The sequence below is a fragment of the Lagopus muta genome, chromosome 20 (assembly GCF_023343835.1).
Source record: "Lagopus muta isolate bLagMut1 chromosome 20, bLagMut1 primary, whole genome shotgun sequence".
NCBI classification, from domain to species: Eukaryota; Metazoa; Chordata; class Aves; order Galliformes; family Phasianidae; genus Lagopus; species Lagopus muta.
The window spans coordinates 9116607-9143204 of NC_064452.1; the positions used below are offsets into that span (position 1 = coordinate 9116607).

The 26598-nt window shown below is 58.0% G+C and overlaps 1 protein-coding gene across 6 annotated transcripts; it reads right to left on the bottom strand.

Moving 5' to 3' along the window:
* Positions 1–1745: 1745 nt before the first annotated feature.
* Positions 1746–11347, bottom strand: ELN (elastin). 6 transcript variants are annotated; one of them, XM_048967106.1, is made up of 11 exons: positions 11143–11347; positions 6454–6507; positions 6056–6094; positions 5893–5925; positions 4761–4805; positions 4229–4330; positions 3960–4043; positions 3833–3883; positions 3697–3747; positions 2134–2205; positions 1746–1982 (listed from the first exon to the last, which is right to left on the bottom strand). In XM_048967106.1, the coding sequence occupies exons 1-11, from the start codon at positions 11219–11221 to the stop codon at positions 1912–1914; spliced, it is 681 nt and encodes a 226-aa protein (XP_048823063.1). In that variant the 5' UTR covers positions 11222–11347; the 3' UTR covers positions 1746–1911. The 6 variants fall into 6 exon arrangements, with proteins under 6 accessions (XP_048823063.1, XP_048823062.1, XP_048823065.1 ...); XM_048967105.1 differs by having other exon boundaries at positions 6044–6094; XM_048967108.1 differs by lacking the exon at positions 6056–6094.
* Positions 11348–26598: the final 15251 nt, after the last annotated feature.

Below are 26598 nucleotides of genomic sequence, written 5' to 3' on the forward strand. Positions count from 1 at the left end.
CCCCCCGTTAGCTGTTTCCACCAGCTGCCACGCGATGCTGGGAGCGCTCTGCAGACGGTGGCTGTGAGCAGGGTCCCTGCAGGCACCCAGCAGCAGCAGCACCCCGCTCACCCCACAGCTGCCTGATGCCAGGTGACACATGAAGGTGGCACCAAGGGCCCAAACCTTTGGGATTCTGGGCATTTCTCTGGGTCCTCAGTGCCCCAGCACCCATCCTGTGGTGGCACAAGGACGGCCACCAGTGTCATCAGTGCTAACAGAGCAGTGCTTCTGGCATGGAAAGCCATCCTCTCTGACCTCACGCCAGCTCGACGCAGTCCCCATCCCTGTGACATCAATGGGGATCCTGATTTCAGCCACAGATCAGCCTGCACCCCCAGCAAACCAGGGACCCTTGGGGCCCCTCCTGCTCCAGGACAGCCCAGGATCTGGCTGGGGCATCTGGAGCAAAGCACCCTAAAAGGAAACATTCCTCTGAAAATGCTGTTTTCATGACTCCTTGCCCCTCTTGCCCTGCACACAGCAGAAGGGACGTAAAGGCAAATCACACATCTCAGCAGCCCCTGATGAACTGATCTGCTTCAACCAAGAGCCCCACACCACTGCAGAGCGACAAGCTGGGACGCACCCAACACCCGAAAACACACGGGGGGACAGAAACACCATCCTACCACACACCCTGCAAGAGGTGGCACCGCACAGCAGCCATGAGGATGGGGTCCGCAAGAGAGGGATGGGGATACGGCAGCCCCACTCTCTGCTGTGGGGCTCACTGCTCGGAGCCAGGCACAGCAGCTCCCCAGAAAGTGGGTCAGCCCCGTCTGGGCTTCAGGCCACTGGCGGGGCCGCCGGGACGTGGCCAGGTGCCTGCAGCAGGCACCCCATGAAAGGCCGTCTGGGGCCGGGCGGCCAGACGGCATCCGATCTGCGCAGGGCCGGGTCGCCCTAACGAGCGGAACGAGGCTCTGCGGGAGGAAGCGGGCGCTGGCCAAGTATTTCTGCCGTGGGCCCCGCCGGGGGAAGCTGCCGGGACTGGCGGCCGTTGCGGGGAGGGATGCGCCCCAGGGTGGGCTGCACCCCAGAATAACAAACAGGGACACATTTGATCCCGCATCCCCGGGATGATGGGCCCCGCTGGGCTCTGGCTCCCATCCATGGCCTGGGTGTCACTGGGGTGCTGCTGGCACCCTCAGACAAGGAAGTGCCCTCCTGTCCCCACCGCTGCCACCCCGCTGCTGTCCCTGCGTGGCATGGGTCTGGTACCTGGCGCAGGGATGGGTGACAGATGACACGGGAGCGGCGCAGGTCGGGAGAGGGGTGCTGAGCACCCCTGGGCTGGGACTGAACATCATCTCTGCGGGCAGTGAGGAGGGAGCCCTGCCTCTGTCCCCACTGCCATCCTGCTGGTGGTGGCCTTGGCGAGGGGTCCCCAATGGGGGACACGCAGCCTGGGTGAGCGTCTGGTGAGCAACCCTCGGCCCCCAGGAGCCACAGAAAGCAGAGGGTCCCTGAAAGGATGTGCCCGGTGCTGGGAGGGAGCTGCGGACCAGCGTGGGGTGTCCCAGCCCAGCATATGTCCCAGGGCCACCCAGGGCCACCGCGGCTCAGCCCGGGGCAGCGGGGACGGCGGCTCGTCCCCCTGGCCCCCACCCGCATCCCTGCTGGCTGTGGCCGCTTACCTGGGAGCTTGGGAGCTTTGATGGGATACCCCAGAGGGACACCGGGCTGCTGGCCTCCAAAGCCTCCCAGTCCTGCAAAGCCAACAGCAGACGCTCACCTGGAGCCTGCGCCCAGGTTGCCACCAGACCTTGCAGAGCGGGGTGCCCGCGGCACCCTGGGTCCCCGGCCACGGCTTGGGAAGCCTCTGAGGCACCTTCTGGTGTGGGGAGGCTGCTGTGGTGATGGAGAAACTTAAGAAGGAAGAGAAGAACTGGGGAAAGAGAGGGGGCACTCACCGGGGATTCCTGCGAAGGCTCCTGCTCCTGGGGAGAAACAAACACACAGCCTTGAGTTGTGGGGCTCCCGGCAAGCCACAGGGTCCCACCTTGGGCTCAGCTGTGGAAGGGCTGGCACGGGAACAGCTTCAGTAGGGTGGAGGTGAGCCCTGGACCTGATGTGGGAGCAGGGACGTACCTGGACCTTTTGCCTTGACCCCGGTGCCGGTGGGAACGCCGGGCAGCACGCCTACGCCGGGGAAGCGGATACCTGGGGTGGAGCAGAGGGAACAGTGAGCACCCTGGGGGAATGTGGGACCCAGAGCCGTGCCCCCTCCTGCCTGCTAATGCCCAGAGATGAGAGAAAAAAAAACCTGGATTTGCCCTGAGGCACCTGCAATCAGCACCTCAGAATCATGGAATCATTCAGGTTGGAAAAACCGCTGTGTTGGATCACGCAGTGCAAACATCACCACGATGCCACTAAACATCATCATTCCGTGTGACATCTACACTTCTCTTGAAATCACGTCCCCCTTCCCTGGCTCAGCACCCCGGGCTGCACTGAGCCCCCCCTGAGCCCAGCACCGGTGTGGTGGGAGGGGACACAAACTCCAACCATGGCACATCCCTGCTCCAGCCCCACGGCAACAGGGTGGAGGTGGCTCCAGCCCCTTCAGCTGCCACCCTGCGCAGGAATCCAGGCAGAAGGTTCCATTTCTGCCCATCAGCAGTTGGGATCCAATTTTATTTCAGGTTTTTTGTTGGTTTTTTTCCCTTTTACAACTGTCTTTCATTATAACTCGTGCCATTTTCAGACATGGAAAGACATTCCTGACCAGCGACACACTTCCCATTCTGAGAGTGTTGAAACATCTTGTTTTCACAAGTTTTCCTCCACTGATTGCTTTGTGGTGAGGGATTCCTGTCCCCCTCCACCTCTCCTGCCCCCGGACTAAGCTCCATTCAGTGTCTAGCACTGATGCCACTTGTGCCCACACCACATCCCCAGAGGCATCAAGTCCCCACCTTTGGCACCATGGAAATGTTGCTTTAGCAAATGGAGCTGGAAACGATGGGGAGGGCAAGGAAAGGTGGGCAGGGAGCTGGGCAGGTGGCAGCAGTGTCCCAGTGGGGTTGGGCACACTGGGATGGGGATGAAAGGTCAGGACACAGCCAGCTACGAGGCCACCAGTGGGTCACCAAGGTGCTGCCTGGGCATTGGGACCCCCTTGGAGACTAAGGTGCTGCTGTGGGATGAGGTTCCCATTGCATTGGGTATTGCCATGAGGTGGGGATCCCCCCAGAGGTTGCGGTGCTGCTGTGGGACAGGGATGCCCTCAGAGGTTGTGGGGCTGCTGTTTGATGATTTCGCCTTGCTGGTTGGGGTACTCCCATGCATGGGAACCCACTCAGAGGTTGGGGTGCTGCTGTGAGACAAGGAACCCCTTAAAGAAGGGAGTTCAGCTGTGGGATGAAGACCTTGGACATAGAGGTGCTGCAATTGGATCAGGGAGTTGCTCAATGGTTAGGGTGTTGCAGTGGGATGAAGATCCCTTTAGAGGATGCTGTGGGATGGGGACTTTCTTGAAGGTGAGGGTGCTGCTCTTGGTTGGGTCCTCTTGAAGTCTGGGCTGCTGCTGTGAGATGGGGATATCTTTCCAGGCAGAGTTAGTGCCACTGGATGAGAACCCCCTCAAATGAAAAAGAGTTCCCATGGAATGGGGACCCGCTCAGTGATCACAGATGGGACCCAGCTCACCTGCTCCAGGAAGCACACCTCCACCTGGGAAAGCTCCGGGGATGCCAGCACCTGTGGGACAGGAGGAAGGCAGCAGTGAGCACCTGCCCAGAGGCACTGCCCGCTGCCCCCAGCCCCATCTGGGCCATGCACCTACCTGGCACTTTGGGGGGCTTCCCCGCCGCACCAACCCCGGGCTGCACTGCACCTGTAGGAGCAGAGAGCCCTGAGCACCCATGCAGTGCTCCCACGGGCTCAGAGTGTGGCAATGGGGCATTTCCTACCTGGGACACCAAGGCCTCCTGGAACTCCAACTCCACCCACGCCACCAAGGCCACCAATTCCACCCACACCACCAAGGCCAGCACCTGGGGATGCAGGGAAAACGAGGGCACAGGGTGAGATGTCACCTTTGGGCCAAAGAAAGGGATGGCAGCAGGGACATCCCAAAGCAGCACAGGGTATGGATACTCCAGGCTGAGCAGGCAAACTCCAGAGCCCTAAGGATGCCCAAGCCCAGAGGTCCCCCCCCACAAACACCCCCAGTACTCACCAGCTTTTGCTGCAGCCTTAAGAGCGGCCGCAGATGCAGCACCTGGGAAGGCTGCCCCGGGGAAGGCTCCCAAACCTGCTCCCAAACCTCCGACCCCAGCACCTGCGAGCAATAGCATAATCTTAGCGCCCACCTCCACAAGCACTCACCCTGCCCTGCAGCACCTACATGCAGCAGGAGGAGTGGGGTGAGCCCAGGAGCAGCAAGTTGTCTGTAACCCAGGGCTGCAGCAGAGGCGAGGGGCAGCGAGCTGGCATTAGGCACAGCGAGGCAGCGTTAGGTGACATCTGCACGGGGACAGCTCTGCGGTGCCAGCCTGGATCGTGTCCTGTGCTCTGTCACCCCACATCCCCCAGGACATCTGCTCCTGTCACTGCCCGGGGCTGCCCAGCTTAACCCCACGGGAGGACACGGCCATGGGGGTGGCCCCGCTGCCTGTTCACGGTGGACAAACCCTACGGCCGTGGGGAAAGGCCACCCCCCGTCCCTGGGGAGGCTGTCTGTGTAGGGCATAATCCTGGTTCGCGCTCACCTGGCTGCAGGCCAAGAGGGCCGAGTCCCCCGAGGCCACCGACCCCTGGAAAGAGAATTGGGCTGAGGAGGACGGCGTGGCTGCAGGGGCGCTGCGAGGGGACAGGGAAGGGGCGGAGCTGCAGCCGTGCTTTCCCATCCCTATCCCGTGCTGCTCTGGCACCTGGGCCAGTCCGTGGGGTTCCCTGCCATCACCCCGGCACTTGTTCCCTGCGCAGAGCAGGGATGTGGCTGTCACGACAAATCGGGGTTCGTGGGATGGGTTTTTTTCCCCCCAGGAACCAGGGTCGTGATGAGGCGACCATATTTGCACCATCCCAGCGGGATGCATTGGTCCGGAGGTCCCAGCCCACCAAGGCCCCAGGGATGGGCGCATGGGGGTGGGGACAGGACTCAGACCGTGGCACGGGACGTGTGTCCCCATCCAATGGCCACCGCCGTCCCTTCCCGCCCCACCCGCCGGGCCACGAGGGGACGGAGCCTAAATGTTTATGGCTGAGGAATGAGTCCCTCCGGCTCCGGCCAGCGCTGCCTTCCAACATCTGGGGCTAATCAGCGCTCGCTCCCTCCAGGCGCAAATTCCACTGCCTTTGGCTCACGGCGCGGACACCGCTCCGGCTGGGGCTTCGCGGCTGCGCCGCGTTTGGTTTTAATTACGCCGAAATAAAGGGCCTTGTTTTTCTTTCCACAAGCTGAAATCTGAGTAAACGGAGGTTGCAGGCCCCCGCCTGGGGCTGGCGCTCCCGCGGCGTGGAGAGGGGACGGGGCAGGCAGCGCATCCCGCCCCAGGCACTGCGCTCCCCATCCCGTGGAGCATCCCCTGCGTACAGACAGTGGACTTCTCCATCAGCGCCCTGCCACAGCTCATCCCCTCCTTTTTGGGCAGACGAGCCCCAGCCGAAGCTGCTCGACTAGGGGACTGTTAAGGACATCTGGGATATGGGAACAATTGGAGAGAAAGTGGCAGTGCTGAAGCCAGGGACAAGGGCGAAGGCACGCAGAGACATTGTGGTTATTGAGAGCTTGGTGAGCGGAAAGCGCTGGCTGGTGACAGGGAGCATCCCATGCCCACGGCCTCCTCCTGCATCCTGGCTGCTGGTGCAATCAGTGAGAGATAAAGGGAAGGTTCATACCTGGTTTGAGAGGTTTTCCTCCAGCCCCGAGCCCTGGGGGAGATGAGGGAGAGCAGTCAGGCACAGCATCCCCTGCAGTGCATTTGGGGACGCCGCAGGGTGCTGCCATGCCACCTCCTCCCTGTCCCAGGCAAGGGTCCCCAGCACTCACCTGCTCCCAAACCTGCTCCCAAACCTGCTCCCAAACCTCCAACTCCAGCACCTGTGAGCAACAGCACAGTCTCAGCACCCACCTCTGCAAGCTTCCACCCAGGTCCCACTCATGCTGTGGGTCCTGGGGTGACAGTCAGATCAGAGCCCCAAGGCTGCATGTAGCACTAAGGACAGGCTGTCACCCAGGACCTTCCCACAGTGGGGGCTGTGGAGGTGCCAGCTATGGGCAGGAGGCCCCAGCATAAGCTTGGCACAGCCCCTTGCCCACACCAAGAGGGCTGCAGCCACCCAAGGCTGAGTGTCCCCATGTCCCATGCTCCTGCCTTGCTGGTCTCACAGGTGTCCTGGGTGCCTCCTCAAGGGCCTGCCCCATCCCCACGGTACCCCCAACTGCCCAGCTCTCCTTACCTGGGAAAAAGCCTCCTCCTGGGACTCCCCCTCCCGGGATAGCACCAGGGACCCCTGCAAGAGGAGAGACTCCGTTAAAACCCCCACAGGGATCTGTGCAGGACTGCAATGAGGACACTCCCTAGAGCAGAGTAAGCTCCCTGCCTGTCCTTGCACATTTCCCTGCTTCCAGTGCTGCAGTGGTGATGGGGTCTGCAGCTGCCCCAGGACCTGCTGTGGGTGTCAGCAGGATAACAAGCAGGCTGAGATCCAGCTCTGCCTCCCCAAACCATGCCAACTCCAAAACCCAATCCCACCCAATCTCTTTGTCCATCCCTGCAAAGTGGAGAAGCTCCTCAGCCCCTCTGCTCTCAAAGGTGGCTGGAGTGGGGTTCCCTGGTGGTGTTTGAGAGCCTTTGGGGTGGGTGAACTTCTCCCTGCCGAGGCACGTTCAGCAGATGGATGCTCCCTGCTGCATGGGGTACATGTGCAGGGTGCAGGATGGCAGGGGTCTCACTCAGCAGGGATGGCTGGGGTGCAGGAACGTGGTGCAGGGGATGCTCTGCTCCTGGATGGGCTTTCTGATCATGAATGGCTTGAAAAGGGATTTGCGGTGTGGTGGGCAGGGTTGAGGAGCTCACAGTGGGCTGTGCAGGGAGGATTCGGGGCTTCTGGACCTTTGATGGCCAGGGGGGACCCTGCACCCCCAGGAGATTGGTGCATGCGGTGGCACAGCCCTGGGGCACATGGCATGTGGAACCTCTGAATCAAGGGTGTTCCTTGCACCCTGCCACCCTGTGAGGCTCCAGGGTTGGAGTGCCAACCTTGCCATGCTGGGATGTGCACGTATGTCAGGTGGCACACAGGGTGCACACACATGTGAAGGACACATGTGTCTGCACAAGGAGGATGCACACCCTGTGCGCACGCACACTGGGGGACACGGGCCCAGCAGCGTCCTCCAGCTGATGTGTTCCAGCAATGCCCAACAGCAGATTTGGCACCATGCATCCCCAAACCGGCCTGGGGCACAAATCCAGCTGTGGTGCAGCTGATGTCCCAGGGAGCAGAGCTGTCTCTGTCCCCGCTGACCACCAGCCCAGCTCAGCAGGGCGGCAGCCAGCCAGCACTTACGGAGCGGCTCCTTTTCCTGGCACATTCTCCTGCCTGCCCTCCCTCATCCCCCCCTCACCCCTCCCCCCCCCCCCCCCCCCCACCAGCTTGGAAAAACAAATCCCAGCTCCTTGCCTGTTTCCAAACATACACACAACTCTCATCCTCCCCACCCGACCTGCTGTGCAGCTGTGTGGGATACTCCTTTGGTGTCCCCAGGACTCAGCCCTCCGTGGGCAGGGTGGCATCTTTTGCTGGGGGAATGCTGTGCACTGTGGGGACATCCAGATCCTCTGCACCACCGCTGCCTGGCACAGCCTCATGGAGAAGGTGAGGGGAGGCAGCTCAGTGCCCTTTGAGTCCCATAAAGGTCTGGGGGATGCTGTGCAGAGGCCGTGCTCTTTGGTGCCTGTTCCAGCTCCATGCAATCCCAGTGTTTTGGAGGATTAAAGGAGAGGTGCTGGTGTCCGTGCGGGGGTCAGAAGGTGGATGTGGACCTCCTGCCTTGGCACCAGCCAACCTGGCTGCACAGATTTTGCCCAGAGCATCACAGAAGCCTGCTTCTCATGTGCTGCTGAGCAGGACCAGCTGTGACACCAACCAGCCCTGCGCTCCTGCACAGCTGCACTGCTGCACCACAGCCGTGCCACACTGCAGCAGCAGCAGTGGCTCTCTGGGGCTGTGTCTCCATGCTTGTCACACACCTGCAGCCCTGTCCCCAGCCTCGCGGCAGGGAAGCAGGCACTGCCTGTATTCTGATCTTAGCACAGGGGACCCTCCTTTGCCCCCTCCATCCCTCAGCACATTGGTGATGGAGAAACTGACTTACAGCCCCACTGGGACTGGTGGGTCCCTGCGCTGCCTGTCCTGCTCAGAGCCTGCTGGGGGCAGAGGGAGAATTGCTCACAGGTCCCTTTTTCCCCCGGAACTGGGTTGTGTTTCCAACCCTGAGACGGGAGAGCAGGCACTTAAATGCACAGCCCTGGCTGCAGGGGTTTGCTCACGGGGGTGCTTCAGGATCCAGTGTGGAACCTTGTTTATAGGAGCTGGACTTCTCTTCCACAGCTCTGCGCCATCTGGTCGCTGCAATAGCTGCACTGTCCCATTATCTGTTTTCTTTTGACCCCTCTTTCTGTTACCCGCACCGTTTATGTTTGACAGCAATTCCTGTTAGCCACACACTTTCCACTACCCGCGCACTTACTGGCAGATCCCTTTCCAAGCAAGAAACGCAGATATTTTCTATATTCAGCAGCTCATTCCTCCTCACATCCAAGAGCCTCTTGAGGACCACAACAGGACAGGAGCACACAGCCCTGCTCAGCCCCCCACCCCATGTCAGGGCAGCCAACCCCGCTCCCCAGCAGCCTCCCTGGCCCCTTCCCACAGCCGGCTCAGCGCCCGACCGCTGCAGACATTTCCCTCTCGTTGTTTGCTTTTTTGGAAGAATGGGTTTTGGAAACATGCGGTTTCCAGGCAACTTTGAAGCCGTGCCCACATCCCGAGCCCACTGGTAGCAGCTCAGGAGGATGAGAGGAGAGGGAGGCTGTCACCACAGTCAGGCTCCCATCCGGACCCCAGAGCCCCAGCTTTCAGCTCTGAAGTATCTGCAGACAGGCTGCAAAGGTGTTCTGGAGTGAACTGTGCACCCTCAGAGGGTCTCCATGGGGTCAGGGTGCTGGGGGGGGGCAGGATGCCAGCACATCTATTACCTGCATCTCTGGGCCAACCTCTGAACCCTGAGCCCGCAGGATTGGGATGCTCGTGTCCTTCTGTCCTCTTTAAGGCATCATTTGTGGGGAAGCACTGGAGGATGGGTGCCCCCCTCCATACGCTTCCCTTGGCACCTTTTACAGCAGCTTCCCTGTACAGTAGCCCAGATTCATCCATGGGACACTGCATGCCCCCACGGTGCCCAGAACAAACCAGCTCCCTGGAAGCGATGCTGAGCTACCACTGGAGGATCCCAGATGCCACCAGCTCAGCCCCTCGCTGGGTCAGCACTCTAAAGGGCTTCCCCAGGGCGCTGGAACAGTCTGAGTGCACAGGGCTGCCTCCATCTCCATGCCCCCCAGCCCTGGCATATCTCAAATGCCCCTTCCCTGTCCAAACTGAAGCTGCAGTGTGTGCCATGGGAGGCAGCCCTGTAACCCTTCCAGGTGGGTGCATCCTGAGCACCCACTGGTGCCTTTGGCTGTGCCCTTATCCCAGCTTGATCCCCAGGGGCTCGCAGAGCACGGTGCCAAGCAGCACACTAGGCTGCAGGAACAACGGTCATTTCTCTATAGGGAAATGTTCCCCAGTGTCCCCATCAGCACAGGGACTCCTCAGAGAGCTGCTCCCAGACCAGCCAACACCCCAGGACAGCATGCCAGAGGCTGGAGCACGGCCAGCAAATCCAACTGCTCACACACCACTGTGGGATATTACTCTGGGGCCAAAGCCATCCTGAGACTGCCCCAGCTGCCAACTGCATGGGAGCTGGCAAGCAAAGCAACCAGGGTGAAGGGAGCCAGCACAGAGCATCCCTGCCAGGCACAGGGAGTGGCCAGCACTGAGCTGCAACCCGGCTGGGACGGCTGCTTGGCCCCGGGCTGCAGCTCTCCAGGATCAGGCAGAGCAGCAGCTGTGCAGGTGCCTGTCACAGGAGTGACATTACGTGCATGGCTGGGGACAAGCAGCCTGGGACAGAGCAGAGAGCTGCAGGGCATCTGTGCAAGGAGCTGCTGGCTGCAGAGAGCTTTCCTGAGGGTTTTGCACTGGGCAGGGGTGGCACTGCCCGTGGGGTCCTGCCCTGCCCTGAGCAGCTGGCAGCGTGTGATGGCTGCAGCACTGTCCCCATCACCACCACTGCTGGTGCCCCATGCAGCCAGACGGGTGCCGTTCCCCCTCACCCCAGGCCCTATGGAGGCAGCTGTCCCACTGCACCACACAGTCCCCGCTTTCACCCACTTTTCCCGTTGTGAGCAGCCTTAAATCCGCACTCAGTGGCCCCGTACCCTGGTCACACACCTGCTGTGCTGCTTGGCCCTGTCCCACCCACAGCGGGATGCTCTGCCCAGGTACCCAGTGCCTTTTGTCCCCTGCCCATGTGCACATGTGCATGCACTACGGGGTGTCACACAGCCCCAGAGGCCGACGCTGCTGAGCCGGGGGGTGGATGACACCAGGGGGGGACACGCAGCGACCACGACACCAGCGAAAGGCTTTGTCATGGCCACACGCTGTGCACACACGCAGCCCTCAGGCAGCTCCCAGCTCACACCGAGATCACACCGGGGGGCCATGGATGCCAGCCCCCTGCCCTCGGCACTTGCAGCCACCCCACATGCATGTCCCCAGCACCTGGGCACGATGTGGCACCTCGGAGCCACCCCCAAAAAGCGCTCCGCGGTGCCGCTCCCAGGCGCTGTGTGCCACCATCGCACCCCGCAGACGGGGAGGAGGAACCCGGCTGATCTCTGCCTGCTACCCCGGGCGTCCAGAGCAGGGCAGGGGCTGCCCTCCCCGGGGACACGCAGCCCTCGGCCGGGGCAGGACGCGGGGTCCCGGCAGAGCCCCTTCAGGCGCAGGGGATGGAGCCTTTTCGTTCCTTACCTCCTTGCTGAGAAGCCGGGAGGATGGAGAAGAGGAGGAGGACTCCGGGGAGGAGGGGTGCAGCTGCCTGCCTTGCCATCTCTTGAAGCAATGCCCCCGTGCTCTCGCAGTCAGTGTGTTTTATCCCAGAGCTGCTTAATTGTTGCTTCCAAGGATGTGAGGGGAAGGGGGGGTGTGGGGGTTGGAAGGAGGGAGGGGAAAAGGAGTGAGAGAAGGGGGGAGAAAGGCACAGGACACTACGTCATGACGAAAGGGCAAACACTCAGCCCTCTCCAGGCTATTGGGCTGCGTTGTTTTTTCTCTTTTTTCTTCCTTTTTTTTTTTTTGTGTGTGTGTGTGTGTGTGTAATTTCTCTCCCTCACCGCTCTCTCTCCAATTCTGGCGCGGCGCTGCCAAAAGTGCGGGGGGAGCTGCCAAAGAAGGCGGCCTGCGGCGGGCGGGGGGCGAGGGGAGCGGGCGGAGGGGGGAGCACAGAGCCCAAAAAGAGGGGGTGGCAGCGGGGGGTGTCACACCTCGGGGGCAGCAGGCCAGCGCCGTGGGGGCTGCCAGGCAAAAGGAGGGGCTGGAGGAGCAGCTTGGGTGTCAAGCGAGGGAGGGCAGACGTGGGGGATTGGGGTGCATCGGGGGGGTCTGGCTGCAAACCCCGCAGTGGGGAGCTGGGATTCTCTCAGCTCTCTCCTTGTGTTTTTCGTCTCCCGAGCCCAATACCTGCCCGCTGCCGTTGTGCTGTGCCTGGGCTGGGGACAGAGACGGGGACAGCTTCCTCGAGGGGTCCCGGCACAGCGCGGTTCGAAGGGGTGCGGGGGGAACGGGGAGATGGGTAATCCGCTGGGTGGGACTCGGGGCCCGGGCCGAGCCACCCCGCGCTGTCACCACCATCGCCACCCGCCGAGCCCCGCGTGGCCGTTAGGTGGCAGGCGTGGGGTGTCCGGAGGCAGGACGGCATCGGGGAACGCGCAGGGAAATTCAGCCGTCGGCTGCGGGGGTTGCGCGGCCGAGCGCGTCCCCTTCCCCACGCGGGGCGTCCCGGGGACACGCAGCGCCCACCCCGTGTCCCGTCTGGGGACGGACGGTCACTGCGGCCCCGGGTGCCGGCACGGCGGCGTCTCACCCTACGAGCAACCGAGCGCGGCCGCTGCGGTGCAAAACTGCGCTCCCGGTGCCAAACCGAGCCCCCCAGCCCAGGTTGGGACAGCTGAGGAGCGGGGAGCAGCGCAGCAGCCAGCGGGGCTTTGCACAGGTGTCCGTTTTGCATTCATCCGCACCCTCGTGCTGCGGTGTCGGAGGCACGCAGCGCCCCGGAGTGACAGCTGGGAGCAGAGGGACGCAAAGACGGAAGGCTTTGCAGCAGCGTGGCTGTGGGCGCGCAGAGCCCGGTGTTGCTGGTTGGGGATGCATCCTCAGCGCGTGTGTCTGCAAAACATGCGGGGAAAGGGACTGGGAACCATAAGTGGGGCAGCTGGACGTCCCTAGCAGCTTCCATCCCTTGCCAGTGAAACGGCTCTGATTTTTGAAAGCGTGTTTTGTACCTCGAAAGAATAGACACCAGGCACGCTTTCCCCGCCCCTGGCACTCGCGCCGGGGACGTGGATCCAACCCCTTTGCTATTGGGCCACGATGGAGCCAAGACGTCCGCGAGCTGCCCGCGGGGAAGGGCTGGGAGCCTTTGCAAAGTGCTGGGGAAAAGCTGTGCAATTTGGCCCGTGCTGGGAAGACACGGTTCTGGGTACGCGCTGATGAGCAGAAAGCAAAGGGCCCGAGTGGAAAAGATGCAGTTTGCTGCATAAGGACCCACGGCTTCCCCACGAACGCCTCAAACATCCTTGCCCTGCTGTGCACACACGCACACACACCTACACCCTATGCGTTCCCGGGGGTAACACCGGCTCGCCAAACACGGCAGTAAACACACCTTTGCCATAGCTACGGAGCAGCCCCGCACCTGCCCCGCGGGGAGCCGCATCCGGAGCCGGGCGCTGTTTGTGGCGTTGTCCTGGGAAACGGCGCTCGCTGCGAGACACCGAGGGGTGGGACGCGGCTTTGCGGGAGCACGGCGGATGCGTAACTCAAAGGAAAGCTATGTGCGAAGGGCAGGTCGTGGGCACGCAGGGGAAGGGGCCCCCGAGGTGTCCAACCCCGGCGCTGACTGATGTTGTACGACCGATGCTGCAAACCCTGCGCGGATGGGGATCTGCCCCTCCCGGCTCTGACGTTTTCCCCCATCTGAGCCCGAGGTGCCTCGAGTGGTGCCTGTCACGGCTGTGGGGAGGCTGAGGGCTGTGATCGGCCCTGCCTGGCGTTGTGTAGGCTGAAATGTTCACTCCACTTGCCCATCCCTCTGCTCACCAAGTGCCTCGTGTTCATCTAGTGCTTATCTCCAGGCAGTGCAGTCTTCATCTAAAGCAGGAAGGGTCAGGGCGGCCATCTCTGCCTATTTCCAAGGATCCTTATGTTTTCCTGCCTTGCCTCACCAGCTTTTAATTGCTAGCTAATGGGTGCTCACCTCCACGTGTATCTGAAATGCAGCCTTCTGCAAGTCTGCCTGCTGCAGCATCGCAAGTGGTTGAGTGCATCTCAAGTCGTGGGGCAGGGGGGACAGGTTGTGAGGATGAATGGAGTGGAGCACCTGGGAATCAAACCAGTACTGCTCAATTTCATTTAGAGGAAGGAAAATATTTGGGCTTGTCAAGTTCCTCATTCAGAGCCATCCAGGAGCTCAGTGGCCCTTGAACAAAGCCGTGTATTGAGACTGACGCCTTTCTTGAGCACCGCTGGCTGCTCCAAGCATGATCCAATTGTGTCCCATGGTCAGTTTGGAAAGAGGTCCTGCCAACATGAGGTCCTGCCCAGTGGGCTCAGGGCTGGCTGCAGCCACAGGCAGCAATGGGAAGTTTATCCTTGCCTTGACCAAGAGGAACAGCTCACAGCCATAGGGAGGGGAAGGGAAGGGAAGGGAAGGGAAGGGAAGGGAAGGGAAGGGAAGGGAAGGGAAGGGAAGGGAAGGGAAGGGAAGGGAAGGGAAGGGAAGGGAAGGGAAGGGAAGGGAAGGGAAGGGAAGGGAAGGGAAGGGAAGGGAAGGGAAGGGAAGGGAAGGGAAGGGAAGGGAAGGGAAGGGAAGGGAAGGGAAGGGAAGGGAAGGGAAGGGAAGGGAAGGGAAGGGAAGGGAAGGGAAGGGAAGGGAAGGGAAGGGAAGGCCCCATTCCCATCGCCCAGGCTAGGCATCCACCCAGACTCCTATTTTTGGCCATGCAGCAGCAACCAGACAATACTTGTGATGGTGCATTCTCTGCAGGCATTGCCTCTTGTTCTCATCATCTTTTCCTTTGTATCCTGCAGGCAACCAGCTCTGCTTGCACAGACACACAGTTGTGTTGTGTTGGGAGTTGCACAGCCCTGGGACATGAGCTGTCGGGTTGTGGGATCTCCATCCTTGCCCATGTTCAACACTTGCCTGACTGGAGCAGCCTGTCCTGGCTCTGGAGCTCATCCTGCTCACACAGGGGCCAGGCTGGAGACCTTCAGACATCCCTCCCAACCTTAAATCCTTCCATGATTTATATTGAATTCTCTTTGGTATTCGTATAGTTCTGGGAAGCCTTCAGTGATGTATCATTGAACTGCTCTAATCTGAAGCAGGCCAAGGAGGGATTTAGTGGTCCTGGCTCCATAGATCTCATTCACATCGTCCTTCTCAAGGGCAGTGAAACATCTGCTGCCGATAGGTAACTCCAGGCCACGGCACTCGCCTGGCGGTGAGCAGGGTGTGTTGGGTCGGACCTTTGCTGGGCTGCTTTCATCCTTCCTCGCTCTGCTGTGAGCTTTCCAGGCGCTGATTAAGAGGTACCATTGCTGCGAGGCGTGATGTGCCTGGGTGGATGTAGCTTTCAGCGCTGAAACGCAGTGTTTACTGGAAGGCTCCGCCGTTGTTCTCGATCGGGACTGATTCCCTGCCAGATGTCAGCTCTGACCCCCAGCAGTTTCGGCAGCAGAGCAGCCTAAAAATTGGAAGATTGTTTTGTATTCTTGCAAGAAGAAGAAAAAAAAAAGGGCATGCTTATTGTGTAGATATTGCTTTTTCCTGCCTTCCTACTCTGAAACGGCCAAGGCGTGTTAGCAGAGATTCGCCTTCAATCGGCCTTTGTGCAGAGAGAGAGGCTGGAAAATCTCAACCCAGGAGGAGAGAACTGAAGCGAGTTGTGGGCAACCGAGTGCAGCGATGTAAGCGGCAGCGCTCAGCCAGCACATGAACTTTGGACACCGCTCGCGCTCCGGTTTGTGTCTGCAGCACAGAGGGGCCCTGAGGAAAAGGCGGTGGAGAGCCATTATCTCGCAGCCAGATCCTTGTGGTGTAAAGGGGAAACATACAGCAGGGCTGGGCTGCTGCCTCCTCCCCGCACGCCCCGCAGATGCCAGTCGACGTCTCCCAGAGTGCTGATAATCCCGAGTGTGAGTCAGAGCCCAAGAATCACGAGCAGGGCTTCAAATTAAGTCTCATATTAAAAATAAAAAAAAAAAGACAGAAAAAGAAGAAGAAAAAAGGAAGAAAATCACGTACGGAGTACGGTTTCTCGTGTTCTGCTTTTTAGGATGGAAGGTTTGTGCCTGCAGCTCTTCTATGCACCCAGAAGGGCTTCGCGTTTTCCTTGCAGAAGAGTGAAATCTGAGTCTGCCCCAGCCCTGTGACTGCAGGAGATGGGGATTCGCACAAGAGGAGCGATGTGCTGACTGGTTCTCATAAGGCCATGGGTGCAGAGGTGTCCTTGCCAAAGGAGGGCCCTTGCAGAGAGCGGCAGCTCCCCACGAGGTCCCCAGGATGTGTTCTGCCCCATTCCAAGGTCACCTGAGCCTGGGAGGGACCTGCTGGGACACAAGGACACACTGAGTTGAGTGCCCTGTGGCCAAAGCTCTCATCGAGGACTGGGGTTGTTCTGGCAGCAAGTGGAAAAGTGAGTGTTGTGTTCAATTACTGATAGCACAGTGAGGAACCTGGAGAAGTGCTGGAGGTCACAGACCTGTGGTCCCATGCGATGCTGTGCAGGCAGAGGGGAGCAGGGATGGATGTTGACAGGAGAGCTGGAGGAGCCAGCAGCTCGCTGACATGACTTCCATGAGCAGAATCCGGCCAGCATTGCAGGTTGGAGCGTCCACAGCAACAAAAGTATCGTCAGTACAGAAAAGATTGAGGGGACCAAGGAAGGTGCAAGAGTCTGGTGGTGAAATCAGTGAGGAGACAGGGAAAGGAAAGCTCCACAGAGGGAACAGAAGAGAGAGATGGGTGGCCCAGTGCTTCAGAGCGGTGACCACGGAGGAGATTCCAGCACCTGAGGGTTGGTGACACCAAGATGGGCCCAGTGTGAGCTGAGCTGGGCTGGAAATACAGGGCTGGGAGCAGCACAGAGGAGGTGTGGGGACCTGAGCTGGTGGCACTGTGGGCACGTCACCCAGTACAGCCAGCACCCCCATCACCTCCTGAGGCTCCTCCAGGCAAACTCATGCAGGGCTCTCTCATGGACATCTCCAGCCCATTCTCCCTGAGCCAGTGCTCTTCTCCTGTTCTCCCAAGCAGCACCCAGATCCACACTCAGCCACATGGGCTCTACCCACCTCAGCCTTTCCCTCTTGCTGGGGGGCAACTGGCCAGCAGTGGTCCTGCTCTTTGCTTTCTGGGGGCTGGCTGTGACCCAACAGTCTCCTTCAAGCCCCATCGTGGCTGTTGCCTCCCCTTGGGCTCTCTGTCTGTCGGGGTCAGCTCCCCTCCAGAGGAGATTCCAGACCTGGGGGTCCCTGCAGCCTGTCTGTTTGGAGGAGCGAGCCCCGAAACACAGCCCTGGGGGGAGCACTGAGGCGGGCCCAGCCGTTAGCCTTGCAGTCTGGCAGTGAGCTGCAGCACAATGCAGCCCTGGCCCGCCACCAGCGCACGCTGTTTCCTCCCGGCAGGCTGGCCAACAGGAGTCAGATGAGGACATAGAGGAGCTGGGAGAGCAGCGAGACCTTGGGGAAGAGGGGGACAGTGAGGGCATGGAGCTGGGACCCCCCCGAGCAGGGTGCAGCTGGAGGAGCTGAGGCTGGAGGTCCCGCTCCTTGCCTCTACCTTCAATGCTTGATCCATCCCCAAGGCCCCTGATGTTTGAGGCACTTCTGTAAGCCCAGGAGCTCTTTTCTGTCAAATAGAAACATCCCATTTCTGCCACAGCATCCCCCATGCACGTGGTCACGGCCATGGCTGCATCTGTTTCCCTCAGGTCCCTTCCTTCCAGTGACATGATGTCTGCTGTTGGTGTCTCATTTACTCCTGGGAGCAAAGTCAGCACGCAGACCCACAGTATGAGTACCCCAGCATTAGCCACCTGCCAAAATCAGGGCCGTTTGCCTCGAGGACACGCATGGATGAAACTCTCTAATCCGTCTCTTCTCCACCACCAGATCCTATTGCCTACAGCACGGCATCGGCTTAACTGTGCTAATTAAGAATTAAGATGTCATTTGTAGCTAGCACGTGGCTGATATTTCAAATTAATGAATGCCTCTTTTAAACTGCAGAATGTTGCCTCTGCGTGAAGAGGCTTCAGGCAATATATATATACAAGCAATTTTTCACGTTACAAGGTGAAATTTTTTGTGTTTTTCACTCCTGCAGGGATCTGGAGTATTCATTACAGTCAAACACGCACAGCAAACCAGCCGTGGTGCCTCAGTGTGTTTCCCTCATAGATCAAATATCTTGCATTTGGGTTTTGATTTGGGGGATAGGAAGCACAGCAATCCTGCTTCCAGGTAAGATAGCAGAACAGCCGATTGCTGGGAAACATGGGCAGCACTGGAGGCGTGCCCTGCCCTGGAGGTGTCTGCGTGGCTCTGGGTGTGCACATGCATGCACAAAGAGCAAAGCTTTGCACGAAAAATGAGAATAAAGCAAAACAGACACACTGAAGGCTTCCCCAGAACTGCTGCATGAGAGCATCCGCTGTATGAACATCATGTTTGTCAGGTTTGGGGTGGATTGCCTTTCTGTTTTACCCCAGGAACTGTGGTTCGAGCCCCTCCAGCTGCGTGGTGCCCCTGGTGCAGCCTTTCCCCCTGGGGGAGGGGGCTGTGCTGACATCACCCCTGCCATCTCGGCTGTAGCTGCTTTTCCTCGCCGCGCTTCACAACTCAGCACTCTCGAGTTAATTAGAGAACCATATGCCCCTTTCTCACACATCATAAAAGCGTGTGTTTAAAGCCGGGTGATAAAAGGGAGCATTAGCCTGGGTCACTGCAAGGCTCTGATCTCAGCTCCGCTCAGCACTGCCTCTCTCTCCTGGATGGCTCTCAGACCAGGTGGAAATGATGTTGGAGTCCAGCTGAGCTCACTCTGCTGCCAGCTTGAGCAACTCCCAAGAATTTCACAGCTCTCTCCCAGGCACGGTTTGTTCCCTGACAACCTCCTGCAGTCTGCTGGTCACTGTTTCTCTCTCCCAGCTTCCCCCCTGCTCAGGGTGCTGAGATTCCCTCTCCAAAAAAAAGCACGGGGCCTTACTCGTGGGCTGTGGTCTGCTGTCTCAAGGTTTGGGGACAGCAAGGAGAGCAGAAGGTCCGTCTCCTCTCCATGGCTCTGAGCGCATCCCCATGAGGGAATCCCGTTATGCTCAATGGGGACATGGGAGCGTGGGCCACATGGATACCACGTCCAACCAGGCTTGTGCCCACCACTAGATACATCCAGAGATCTTCCTTTTCCTCCCTTCTGACCAGAAGGTACATTTCTCTCCCATTCTACTGTCCAAGGCAGAATAAATTGCCAGATGTTTTATGTTAAAAGTTCCCTTTTTCTCTCTTCCACTTTCTTTAAATCCCTGCACGAGTCTGAGCCAGGGAGGTGAAGACCCTGTCTGCTCTGGTGAGGACCGCCTAATACGATCAGATCCCTTTCAGCACAAAGCATATCCAGGCTGCTGTGAGCCCAAAATTTGGACATGAGATGAAAGAGTGCAGTCCTGGGCGAGGATCCATGGGGGCTGAGTGTGTCTGATAAGCAGGAGAGCTCTGCTGCAGATGAAGACCCCGCAGCATCCTGCAAACAACCGTGGCTGCCCCAAGAAGCCCAGAGTCACGGAGAATCATCAATACTGTGGGGCTCCGTGGCCCAAGGCTGTCACCAGAGATGCTCTTTAGAATAAACTCTTCTGGTTGTGCCTGCTACTCCTCAGGGAAATGTGTGTGCCAAACCACTGCACCAGGCTGAATGGCAGGGCCACCTTGGCTGGGTGCTCCCACCGGGCAGCACAGGATGGCAAGAGGAACCGGCTGCTGATCCATGCACGAGGGACTAGGACTTGGTGGAGGGGGATTGTCATGGCTGAGGAGAGCTAAAGTTATGGAACCACAGAAGGTCTGAGGTTGGAAGGGACCTCCTGCTCAGGCAAGGCCACCTCAAGCAGGATGCTCACAGACAGCTTCTGTTGGACCATGCCATGGCTTGGACCATGCCCAAGTCCCATTGCTAAAATAGAGTCATACAATCATCTCAGCTGGAGAAGACCTTCAGGATCATCAAGGCCAACCTCCAACCTGACCCACCAAGTCCCACCACTACACCATGTCTGTTAGTGCCAAGTTCACACCTCTCTCAAATACCTCCAGGCTCCACCATTTCCCCTGGCAGCCCGTTCCAATGCTTGATCACCCTCTCTGTGCAGAAATTCTTCCTTATGTCCAACCTAGTTCTCCGGACAGAAATTCCTCAATCTCCATTGCCAAGAGTGTCCTCCATCCCCCAGCAGAGTGGAGGAGGCCTAGGGAGAGCCGTACACCGTGTCCCTGCCTGGCCAGGCACCCGCAGTGCTCCTTGGCTCCAGGACAGCCCTGGTGTGCCCTGCCAGCCCCGTATCCCCAGGGCCTCACTGCGGAGAGGGCAAGGAGGCTGAGCTGTGAGAAGTGAGCCCAGGGTTATTTTTGCTGCTCTTGAGCCTTGCCTTGTGTTCTTGTTTCCCTGTGCTATGTTTAGATAACTTTGCAGGACTTGCTTGCTCCTGCTCCTAAACCATTTTTTTTTTTGCTGCATGATGGAAGTCTGACAAGAGAAGGGCAGAAGAAATCCAAGGCGAGTTCCTGGGGCCATTCAGACAGCACAAGCAACAATGAAGTTGGGCTTCCCTGGGCTTAGCTTGAGCCTCTTGGTGAATTTGTGTGGATGACCTCTGTCTTGTACGCTGGATCTCCAGGACTTGGGGCATCCAATTGTGCTCTGGTGGATGGAGCTCTTCAGGAGGACAAAGGCACCACGGAATTCCCTGTTCTCGACACACTGTAGAGAGATCAGAGTAGCACAGGGTGCATCTCTCCAAATTCCCCGCACAGGGAGATCCAGACGGGTTCACGTCTGTCCCTAAACGTAATTACAGCTTCTGAGACACTTTTTTGCTCTCATTGACTGCTGAGGCCTGGGGTCATTTCTCAGGGAGACAAGTGTTAAGTGTTCCCCTTCTCTGTCTCTGGCAGCCGGCACTAACCTCGGCAGTGCCTAAGAGGGGAGATTATTAAGTGAATATGAACATCCTTGAGTCTAATCCACACGCAAATGCAAACTTAAATTGAAACCAGAAGATGGCTTTAGTGGTGTGGTTTAAAGCCATTAACCCTTGGGTGACACGAACTGGCCTCCCCTGGCAGCGCCAAGAGAGCTAGAAACCCCAAGCACAACCTGGTGGGAGAGAGGTGCAGAGGACAGCCATGGCCATGGCTGGAGTCCTAGTGGTGCTTCCTTCTGCCAGGCCATGAGCCTGAACCAGCATATGCACCAGGACAAGTCTGGGTCACTGCTGTGTGTGCCTTGGGGTCATAAGGGATCATCTCAAAGCGCAGATACAGCTCCCAGCCTATAAGAGCTGTCAACCACCATGTCCCCAGAAGGGCTCCCAGCTGCCCTGTATGAGCTGGAGACCCTGGCAGACCCTTACAAATCTTCAGAAGAAAGGTAACCAGGAGGAAGACACCTGTCCCAGGTGGAACAGAGGTCTTCCATAAGCTACAAGCTTATGGGAGCTGTTTGGAGACCATGCTTCTCTCCCCAGCCTGCCCATGTCAACTGGTGGATCTCAGAAGACGCACTTGGCAGCAGTGCTAAATTCAGCTTGAGGCTGCAGAATACTGTGGGAACACAGAGCAAGGCAGTCAGAGCAAGCTGCAGAGCAACCCTGGCTGTGGTGCAAGAGAAGATCAGCACAGCACAACAGTGGTCTGATGATGGTCCATTGCAGGTGAGGGCAGAGTGCTGGCAAGGAAGCCATGGGACAATTGCACCTTCGCAGTGCAGGGCAGAGCCCTGTGGGTCTTGTGGTCATCTGCTATCCCCACTGCAAACATCCCTGTGCGCCCTTCATTTGCCACCTTCTTTCCTGTGGTGCCATGGCCTCATCTCTTCCACTTCACAGAATCACAGAATCACAGAATTGTAGGGGTTGGAAGGGACCTCCAGAGATCATCGAGTCCAACCCCCCTGCCAAAGCAGGTTCCCTACAGCAGGTACTTGCTCCATTGTGCTGTTCCACTGTCCCATCCCCTGCTGCTGCCAGTCTTTGCTCCAGTACCAAGCTGGGAGCACGTGATGGGACTTCTCCAACACGTCTGCACCAACCCACAAGCAGCCTCTCTTTGAATCCCAAAACCTTTGGCCTGGGATTTCTCCGAGGCTCTCGGTTACCTCTTCTACATCGCATTCCCCTCCACGTCCATGCCAGCAGTCTGTCACCGCACAGATTGCTTGGCAGGACGCACGGTGACCTAAGCAAGATGGAGCCCATCAGGTCCTGGGGCAGCACATTCCAGGGAGCGCGGGGCCGCCAGCGGCAGCGAAGGTGCATGGGGGGAGAGCTTAGGACATGGTTGGCAGGGCCGCCACTGCCCCCACTCCAACAACCACAAAAATATGTAAATGAGAAACTCGGCCCCTTATTTATGAGACTTCACAATTCATTTTTCATTTGGGGAATGCGAGCGAATGAAAATATGAAATATTTCTCCGATGACACAGTTTCCACCCAGAAAGCACATTCCTTGGAGGCAGTGTGCATGTGCATGGGGCCACACGGGACCAAGCCTGAGCCTCGGTGCAAGCCCTGTCTGACGAAGGGGTAGAGGCTACGGGGCCAGGACCCACGGCAGGGCTGTGGTGGAAGAGCGGGGAGGGTCTCACTGAGCTGCAAAGCACTGCTGGGATGCTGGAAGGGACAGAGGTGAGCACTGGGTAGAGAGCAAGGCCAAACCTGGTCCAAGGGGAGAGAGGGCAGATCGTCCTGGCGACCCTACTTCCCAACTAGAGTGAGGAGTTGGACTCCTGCTACTCTCTGAAATGAGATTTCCTCCTCCTGGTATCTACAGAATACTCACTTCTGGCAGTGTCTGGATTTCACAAGGATGTGCAAGTATCCCTGTTTATTACCTTAACAGTTAAAGTTCATTACCAGCTGGCTCCGTCAGAATGGCTCCTCAAGGTCAGTCTTTCCATCCCCTTCACAGACCCTGTAGGGAAAATCCACACTGCTAAAATCTGTGAAGATCATGATTTCGCGGGCCAGACCTTGCTGACTTCCAGCATCGGTGTCTTTTAGGCCAAGCACGCTCCACCTTCTTTAGTGGGGGCAATCCCAGATCTGTGTGCAGACTGGGCAAAGAGCTCACTGAGAGCAGACAAGGACCATGGGGACCTGGTGGATGACAGACCTTGAGCCAGCAGCGTGCAGCCCGGAGAGCCGCCAGCAGCCTGGGCTGCATCGGCAGAGGGGTGGCAGCGGGCAGGGAGGGGACTGTGCCCCTCTGCTCTGCCCTCGTGAGGCCCCACCTGGAGTCCTGCATCCAGGCCCGGGGCCCCCAGCACGAGAAAGACGTGGGGCTGTTGGAGCGGGTCCAGAGGAGGGCACGAGGTGCTCAGAGGGCTGGGGCACCTCTGCTGTGGAGCCGGGCCGAGGAACTGGGGGTGTTCTGCCTGGAGAAGAGAGGCTCCGGGCAGACCTATGGTGGATGCACCACTGACCGCACAAGAATGCAGTGCAGTTAGGAGAGGGGCCATTCTACAATTAACTTCCATCTCTGTTCTCCCTGCATACCGACCCCTTCACTTTATTGACTTAGCTTGAGAGTCTTTGGCTATTTGTTTGAACTTCCCCTGCAAGGCCCAGCTCTGCTTGACTTCTGGCAGTTTCTCCAGACACTTCCAGATCCCCAGACCCACTTTTCCCTGCAGATCTGCCCAGTCTCTTGGAGCTCTGTTCATTCTCACTGTCATTTTTTGGTGGATTTATCTACATGTCTGGAGGTGAGCAGGTCACTCTTCTTGCAAGGGGCACCAAATATGTTTGTATTTTTGCCCTAAAAACTCTTTAATCCTCTGGCACACTCAGCCTCTGAGCTCTTCACTCCATTTGTCTTAGTAGCTCGTTCCCTAAACTTCTCCCAGTACAGGAAAGAGAAATACTCCACCTGAGCCCCTGCTGAGGCAGAGTTTTCCCTTTATTTATTTTTGATGAAGCCTGTGTGGTTGATGTGCGTGTTTTCTAACCGTCGTTTCTATCATGTCTTCTCAAGAGCAAAGAGCAAGTCTAAAATAGCAACTTCTGGAGCCATCTATCAACTGCCACATCCCAGAACAGTCAGTAGTGTTTACTCTCTAATCTATATCTGGAAGTGAAGGGCCTCTGCTGTGACAGCAAGATTTATGTGCCCTCGTGATTAAGGGGCACATCCAGACTGCCTGCTCTGGAGCCTAAAAAGGTCTTGAGCAGAACCCATGTAAATACCCCCCATTGGGTCCCTGCTCCATGGGGCAGGTCTGTGGGTAGAAGAAGCGTGCTGTGTACTGCAGTAGGACCTCTGTTGCAGCTCCCAGAAGACAGAGGCAAGGACCCCATCCCTCCTGTCACATCTTCTCCATGGGCTCTGTAAAGTGCTGGGGCAAGTGCAGTGCTTGCCGAGATCCAAAGTTTACATGGGATGTACAAGGGTGTGCTGATGGAAGTGGGATTGTTCAGCTAAGGGATTAGCTGTGGTCTTCAGCTGCCTAATAAGCTACAGAGACAGAGTCACGCTCTTCCCAGAGCTGTGCAACCAGAGCAGGATGCCGAGGCGACCTGCACATGTAGTGGCAGATCCTGAGTTGAAGGAAAAGCGCCTTCATTTTGAGGGTGAAAATCCTCCTTGGAGATGCTCAGAGCTGGCCGGGGCAAGGCGCAAAGCCACCCCGTCCCCACCTGGAGCTCATTCTGCTCTGTGGAGGAGGCTGGATGGAGGCACCAGTGCTGCGGAATGCCGCGATGTCCCGAGTGCTGTGGTGAGCAGCACACGGCCTCGGCATTCCTTGAAAGGAATGGAGCTTCTTTCCCCAGCTATAAACAGTCTGCTCTTTTCAGGAAAATCTGCCGGCCTGTCCTCAGAGCCAGGGAGCCACATTGCTGGTTATAGCACGGCCATTGATTTACTGGTGTGACTTCGGCCAAGTTGGACGGCTGCTCCGTGCCGAGATCCAGCATCCTTGAAACGCAGGAGAAACCCAGACTATCAGCTGGTCCATCTCATCCTCATCCAGCACAGGGCCTTCACGATGATCAGTGTAACGAGCTTTCGTATGAAAGCCTCTGGGGGAGTGCATCCATCATTGTTAGCCCAATTAGAGCTAATTCACAACAAGCTGGATTTCTAGAGATTGTCTTGTTCTCTGCCTCGCTTCCTGTTTGCTAGAAGATTGCAACAACCTCTAATTAATTGTGGCTTGAAATTATTCAGGCTCTTCTCAGGGAATAAATTTTCCTCGACTGAGCGGGCTGTGCAGGGAAGGCATGGTGCAGAGGAACAATCCCCGGGCAGGGCCGTGCTTGCTTCGATGCTTGCCCTGCTCTCGAGCCGTGCCAAGGCCCGGGGCTGACCTCCATCCTCAAGGAGTTTTGGAGCGCGGCGTTCCTGTTCCTTTGCTGTTCCAAGGGCTGATCTCTCTCATGCTCGTGGACGGGTGGTACAAAGCGTCTACAGCCGCGTCCCGGTCTGCCGCAGCATCCAAGTGAATTTTCCTTGGGAATTACTTTCACTACTCACTCCTCAGTTGCTGTCAGAGGGCCATGAGAAGTGATTGCCATAATAATGGTTGAAATCCAGTTTCCCTTCTAAGCCCTTTTTTATGTTACTTAGAGCTTGAAAAGGCTCGTTTTTGGTTGAAAGTTTCCATTCTTGGGCCAAGGCCAAAAGTGAATTTTTCAAGAAATTGGAACCGACTGGGTTCAGTCATTTCTGAGTCACACACATGGAAAAATACACATTTCCCTCTCGTGCTCCACGGAGACACTTTGGACATGTACAACTCAAAACCAGCTGGAGCAAGAGACTTCAAACTTGGCTTGTTCGAAAGTCCACACCGAGGTGTCAAAATCAAGCCAGGTTTGGAGAAGATCGTATTGATGTTTTCACACTTCCCTGCCCAGAAGGGCCGTCAACCAGTGCGCGATGGCGAGGAGACGCACTGTTCTCTTCCCCCATTGCTTTACATCGCTTTCTCCAATGGGATAATCTCAGGGGATTAGCATTTAAAGTAATGAATGTTTAAAGTTAGCAAGAGAAGAATTTCAGCAATGTTCAATTCTTCCTAAGCCCCTTAAATGGAGCCGAGCTGAGGGGGCCTCGTGCGGGGAGACATCACTCAGCTCCAGGAATAGGATGGAGCACACGCAGGCATCTGTCCCTTCCTCAGCCCAGGGCAAGCACAGGGGGACTGCAGAGCCTCAAACAACCCAAAGTGGTGATGGCTGCTGGGACAAGGGACTGCACTTAGCCAGAGAGGTGGCCACCACCAAGTGTTCCCTGCTGCCATCAGAACTGAGAGGCAGTCTGCATCCTCACACGATAGGTGTCAGGTTGTGCCATGGTCCTTCTCTGATGGACGTGGGATAGTCAGATTGGAGGACTTTTGAGGAGATGGCCCAGGACATGGGACGCTCCAGATTGGAGGACATCCTTTGGAGGACATTCCAGCAGCCATCCTCTGGAAGCCATGCCCAGGGTGAACACCTGGGGCAGCAGGAGGGCTGCAACCAGGCTGGAGCCCCACTGCATTCTCTGATCCCCCCCATCAAGATCCTCAAACCTCCTACTCCACTCTGGGAGGTGCCTGCACACGAGAGTACAGCAATCTCTGGGGAGTGGGGCTGCAATAACTTGTGCATTTCACACCCTTCCCTGCCAAGGAAGGGCGGGAGTAGGTGGGAGAGGCCAGTAGGAGCAAGAGGCCGGGAGAGGAAATCAGCTGCATGAGTCACCCCACAGCCGATGGGCAGGATGGCTGCAGGAAACGCCGTTTCCCCTGGATAAGGTGCAGAGGACAAGCTGGCACCAGCCCTCAAGCACACAGCGTCCTGAGGACTGGGTGCAGGGTGGAGCTGACCAGAGAGGTGGCAGATTCTGGCCCATCACACCGACGGCACGGTTCCTCCAATGGCA